Below are 6,430 nucleotides of genomic sequence, written 5' to 3'. Positions count from 1 at the left end.
ATAACTCGAAATTTTTTTATTTTAATTTTTCAGATTAAAAATTATGCTGTTGCCAATATAAATCTTCTTCTTTTTCTATTATCAAAAAGTGACTCTGTGAAAAGTGGAAATTATCTTCAATCAAATGTTCAATGTTTATTTTCATCGTTCACTTCTTTGTTAATAAGAGGACGGTCTGATAATTATTAGGATTAAAATGTAAACGCAATATTTCGGAAAATTTCGGTTTATTTTTCGACATAGTCCCCTTTCACTTCTCTGCACTTTTTCCAAAAATGATGTAACTTTTTAATGACCTCTAAAAATAATGATTGTTCAAATTCTGCAAAATAGGCATCTACCTCAGTGATAACCGCCGAATTAGACGTGAATTTCTTTCCTGCGAGGCATTTTTTTCATGTTGGGAAACAGGAAAAAGTCGCTGGGGGCCAAATCTGGAGAATACGGCGGATGGGTGAGCAGTTGGTGCCTCAATTCGAACAGTTTAGCTATAGCGATTGTGGATGAATGTGCTGGTGCATTGTCGTAATGGAACAGGACTTTCTTCTTTGCAAGATGAAGCCGTTTCTTTTTCAGTTCCACTTCGATTCGTCCCAGCAAATCACTATAGTATTGCCCCGTGATAGATCTTCCCTTGTCCAAATAATCGATGAAAATTACACGGGAATCCCAAAATAACGTAGCCATGATTTTTCTGGCTGATGGGGCCGTTTTGGCCTTCTTCGGAGTTCTTTTACCCCGTAAAGTCCGTTGTTTAGATTGCTGCTTGGTCTCTCGAGTATAGTGATGGACCCACGTTACATCTACAGTCACAAAACGACGCAGAAACTCCGCCTGATTGCGCTGAAACAACTCCAACCACATCTTCGAAGTGACTACCCGATTTCGATTTTGGTCCATGATGAGCAATCGAGGCACCCATTGCGCCGATAGTTTTCTCATGTGCAATATATCATATATGATGTCCTGTGCGTTCTTACGAGATTTGTACCATGTCTGCTATCTCACGCACTTTCACCCGACGGTCGACCAATATGATATCGTGCACTTTTTCGACAAAATCATCGGTAGTAACCTATTTTGACTGCCCGGGACGGTCATCATCAAAGACGGATGTGCGACCACGACAAAACTCGGTATACCATCTAAAAGCAGTGCTTTTCGAAGGAGCAACACCCCCGTAAACTGCTTCCAATTTTTCTTGCACTTCTTCACACGTTTTCCCATCCAAATCAAGAAAACGAATCACCGAACGATATTGCTCTTTTTCCATATTGACGACAATGGCTGAGGCGTTCACTTTAATCGGCTACCAACGAAAAACTTATGGACGGATAAGGCTGTAATTTTGACCGACATTGTTTGAAAGATGAGGCTATATGATGTTAAAACCGATTTTGCTGCAGTGTCGCCACCATGCGTAAATTTTACTACTTATCAGATCGCCATCGTATATGACTGTGTTTACCAATATTTCATAATATTATATGAATATATCAAATATTATTGTTAACATTATTATTAACATCATTATTATTATTATATAAAATTATATTAAATACATACTATTAAGAACAATCCGCAACAATGTTGTACAAAAATAGCCACGCACATGTCTGATGCGCCTATGGCGGTGAGAACAATAGCAGTAACTAGATAATTGGGAATTAAAACGGGATAATAGTACTTTTCGAGATTTATGTATTATTCCACGTGATACTGAAATCCTTGTGGTGGCGTCGAATAGTTGGACTCTACTATCGAGCCAATTATTTTCGAGATTATCGCCTCCATCGAAGAAAGACTGCCGAATGCGTATAGACCACCTAAATCAAAACATTACTTTAGAAAAATTATACTCGAATATACTTTAAGCATTCCAACATATTAAAACAAAATCCAACTCTCGTTTTTATCGATACCAAATGAACTGTTTTAAACTAAATTGATTGTTGATAAAATCCGTGGGAATTTTGCAATTATTTTACACACGACAGTAGTACACGATTAATTTTATAATTGCGCGATTGAAAGATATTGCTCGGTGTGTATTCATTTTCACCGCTTAATCGCAACTGTCACATCGCTGGTGTCGTTCCACGATTCTCAGTCTAATAAAAAATTCTCTCAGTCGCGAGAAATTACGTGTAATTGAGCTCCGCGCAAAGTTAAATTAAGTTCTAAAGTAAAGAAAGGTTCAGTAGATCTAATATTTATCCTAGGAAAATTTATAATTTCCTTTGTTATGTTAAATAAGAGTGGATGAACACACTTCATCACGAAGGCGCCACCTTGTCGTAGTGATGAAACTTATGTTCCAATGAATCAGAGTCTCCTCTCTCTCTGCAGAATCTCGGTCCCGCGGCGAATCAGGAGCCGGGGCGAGGAACGACCAGGAGCGCCCCCCTCTTGTCGGGCATTGGCCCAGCAAGGGGTGTGTGGATGAACGAATGAGCCCCGGTTAGCCTGGCGTGGATATTCCTGGTAAACTACAACTGGGGGAGTAGTAACCCCCAGGTGCTCCCTGGTTCACTTCGATGGTCTAGGGGGGTAGCCAGGGATCCAGATCATGTTAGTACCTGACCTCTGGTGGGAGTAATATGGAAGTCCGTCGTCGTATGGAGGATTGCCCTCAGCGGCGGCGGTGGGCCCTTAAAACCGCTATGTTTAATGTGGAAGAACCGTTGATCCGTGTCTGACTGGAGCCAGTGTCAGGGCTGAAGCGCCTGCGTCGGGCGGGAGAGTGGAGGGCGGCCTAGCCAGCTTGCCCCCATATCCGATGCCACCAAGGGTAAATAGTAGCAACGTCTAGCCTGAGGTTTGGGTAAGCGGCCCGTCGGATCGGTGCGCGCCCACTCGATAGGGGTGACGTTAAACCTTTAGCATCAAATATGGCACGAGCCTATCCCGTAACATTTTTCAGTAGAGTCATTTGGTGAGGATAGGACTGGCTACCCGAAAAACCGCTTCTCGGCTTCCTCACCCTTCACTAGAGATTCTTTCTACCGGGGGAAGCGCCCCCACCGATGGTGGGGGCCTCATGATGAGCAAACCCGAGAATATATATCAATTAATATGGCGGACTTACTAAAAACAAACAGTGGGGATGGGAAGGAGGACAAGAGGAAAGAGACAGAGTGTGTCTCCGGACTCCAAAATGCTTCTGAGGTGGCGACCGCTGTCGTTCTGAGAGACGACGAAACATCGGATGCGTCGCTAATGAGTGGAAGGAGCGATAGGACATGCGGAACGACTACGAACGTCGGAGCATCGCGGCCTGGGCCTAGAAGACCGCCAAAGGTAAGAACCGGGACGAGAACTATGGTTGGTGGGACGCGGAAGCCGCAATCGCCGTCTCCGGAAAAGAACCACGAGGCGGAAAGAATGAGGGTTTTCGGCCTGCGTCCGAGCGGCCGGAAAAAGGTGGTTCGGTCCCCGTCTGCAGGGAGGTCGGTGAAGCATCTCGTTGCGAGGTTCTCACCTCCGCAGGCGGGCATAAATAGGAGACCGGTAACCTCGGCTACTACGGACACGGAGGGGGACGCGGAAAGGCTGCAAGGCCCCCGAGCGTCCCCCACTAAGACCCGGGTGATCATCCAGGGATCGGGGGAGCGGGAGAGGGAAGCCGCCCGATGATGAACAGTATGCGTCGGACGGCAGCATACGGTCGGTGGCATCCACGGCCTCCGCGTGGGAGCTCGCTGCCAAGACTAAGCGGGCCTACGAGGAGGTCGTGGTTAAGAGGAGGGAGCCCGGTAGACCGCCGGACGGAGCGGCTAAAGCCTGGCTAAAGCCAGGTGTGAAATGTTAGAGGCTCATAAGAACGAAATGGACTTCCGTCTGGCCGAGGAGGTGGCGGGAAGGTTGAGTTCCTCCCCAGCCGCCTTCCTGGACCGAGGAGAAGAGACCATGGGGGACGTCCCCATGGCGTCCCCTGAGCTTATAGCGTCTACGTTCGACGCTATTGAGGGCGTCGAAAAAGTAGCCAAGGTATCCCTTGGTCTAAAGGGCACCATGGTGAAGGGTCTTTGGCAGTCGTGCGCGGTAATGCGCGTGACTGCCGAAAAGCTAAGTCGACGGGCTTACGGTACTGCTCAGGGGGCAGACACGTCCGGAGAGATGGCGGCCCTAAAAGGTGAACTCGCCAGGGCGGGCAAGGAGATCGCTGCCCTAAAAAGGGAGGTCGCCTCTTTGAAGAAGGCTGCGGAGGAGAGAGAGACGGAGGCGTTTCCCCCTCTTCCGCAAAGAACAAGAAAGGCGTCGGAGAACCTTTCGCGTGGCCCTACCACATATGACGGGAGGATGACGTGGGAGGTATCCCCGCCCACGGATAGGGTGGAGGTGGGGAACCGTCGGCCCTCGAAGGAGGATGTGATGGGGGACGTCGCACCTAAGGAGGATAGGGGCCTTAAATACCTACTCCGAAGGGTGGCCTCCCTAATAAACGAGCGGCTCCGAGCCCTGGGGGCCGAGCTGCCGTGCGCAGCTCGGACCCCGGGGACCCCGGGAGACCGAGAAAGAGAATCGGGTCATGCACCCCCGGCCCTGGCCCGGCAGGGGGCCTCGAGGTCCGTAAATGGGAAGAACCCGATAGAGCCGTGCAAGGGAGGGGAAAGTCAAGAAGGAAAGAAGAAAAAGAAGATCAAGAAGAAGCCCCTCCCCCCCGAGTGGTTAATGGGGAGGGGGAGGGGCCGCTGGGGCCCCTCCCGCATCCCCGCGGGAGGGAAGGGAAGCTGCGATGGATGAGCCCTCCTTCCGGGAGTGGACAGAGGTTGTGGGGAGCAGGAAACGAGTTCTCCCGGTCCCCGCATGTCGGCCGCTCCGGGGGGGAAGGAGGGTGAAATGGGACGTGGGGAAGCTAACCCCCCCGCTCCTTAAAAAACAGAGAGTTCCGGCGACAGCGGCTGTCGCCGCCACTATTACTTGCCAGGCCGGAAGCTAAGAGAGCGTGATCCGGGAGGCGAGGTCTAAGATAGACTGGTGGCGGCTATAGCTCGCCAGAAAGAAAATAGCTGGTGGGAGCTCCTCCTGGGCCTGAGTAGGGACCCGTGGGGGCACCCATATAGGGCGGTGCTGAACAAGCTCCGCCCGTGGGCGCCCCCACAAACGGATGTGCTTGACCCCCGGTTCGTCCGGAACGTCATCGGCGCATTGTTCCCTCCCGGGGAGGGGCTACCGTCCCAACTCGGAGGAAGGGGGGAGGGTGCCGAGTTGGCGGGACGAGCTGGGGGTCACGGCCGAAGAGGTCCGAGCGGCGGCTAGGCGCATCGGGACGCGAAAAGCTCCCGACCCAGATGGGGTCGCGGGGGCCGCTTGGAAGGTAGCCGTGGGGTTAGCTGGGGCCGATCTGGGGCAGGCTTTTACTGACCGCCTCAGGGCGGGCCGCTTCCCCGACGGATGGAAGATGGCCGGGGTGGTCCTGCTTCCAAAGCCAGGTCGGGGGCAGGATTCACCCTCGGACTTCAGGCCCATATGTCTGCTGAACGAGGCGGGGAAGCTCTTTGAGCGCATCCTGGTTAACTGCCTCGTCCAATATATGGATGGGCTGGGGAGGGGAGGGCTGTCGAAGTACCAGTAAGGCTTCCGCGGGGGGCGGTCCACGGTAGATGCTGTCTTCCGTATGCGGTCCCTCGCGGGGGCCGTGGTGGGTGAAAGCGGAGGGGCGTTGGCGGTGTCGTTAGGCATCGCCAATGTCTTTAACTCTCTGCCGTGGGGGCGCGTGGTGAACGCCATGGGGTACTTTCGGGTTCCCCAATATCTCGTGTCCACCATTGCGGACTACTTCCGCGGCAGGAGGTTGACTTATAGGGATCGGGGTGGGGCATCCCATTTTAGGGAGGCGTTGTGCTGGGTTCCACAGGGATCGGTCCTTGACCCTTACCTTGTGGAACCTCCCATTTGGCAGGGTGTTGCGCGTTGTGCTTCCTCCGGGGAGCGCGGTCGTCTTATGCCGACGACACGCTCGTGCTCTCCGGGGGAGCCACATGGGGAGAGGCGGCGGTGGCCGCAACCGAGGCGGTCGGTAGGGATGTCCACGCTATTTGGGGCTTGGGTCTTTGAGTGTCCCCCGAGAAGTCCGAGGCTATGTTTTTCCACGGCGTATGGGAGGAGGGGCACCCGGAGACCCATATCATGGTGGGGGGATTTCCCGTCAGGGTGGGGCCCGGTATCAAATACCTGGGTCTCCGCCTTGACGGGAAATGGGGTTTCAAGCGCCACTTTGAGGGGTTGGCCCCCAGGGTGGCCAGGGCCGCCGCCAGTTTGGGGCGGCTCATGCCCAACCTGGGGCCAAATGTGGGGGCTCGCCGGCTCTACGCGGGGGCGCTGCAGGCTACGGTCNGGGTGGGGGGGGGGGCGAATGTGGGGGCTCGCCGGCTCTACGCTGGGACACTGCAGGCTACGGTCCTGTACGGTGCCCCCGTATGGACCG

The 6,430-nt window shown here is 52.9% G+C and overlaps 1 protein-coding gene across 1 annotated transcript; it reads right to left on the bottom strand.

The window, feature by feature from the left end:
- Positions 1–445: 445 nt before the first annotated feature.
- On the bottom strand, positions 446–864 carry LOC106751070 (histone-lysine N-methyltransferase SETMAR-like; the record flags this gene model as incomplete). The annotated part of the gene is made up of 1 exon (XM_014631849.1): positions 446–864. A coding segment is annotated over exon 1 (419 nt), but the record flags the coding sequence as incomplete, so codon positions are not given.
- Positions 865–6,430: the final 5,566 nt, after the last annotated feature.

This window comes from Dinoponera quadriceps, unplaced genomic scaffold (genome assembly GCF_001313825.1).
Source record: "Dinoponera quadriceps isolate SergipeBrazil2010 unplaced genomic scaffold, ASM131382v1 scaffold8057, whole genome shotgun sequence".
Lineage (NCBI taxonomy): Eukaryota > Metazoa > Arthropoda > Insecta > Hymenoptera > Formicidae > Dinoponera > Dinoponera quadriceps.
This window is presented reverse-complemented; position numbering and strand designations above follow the sequence as displayed.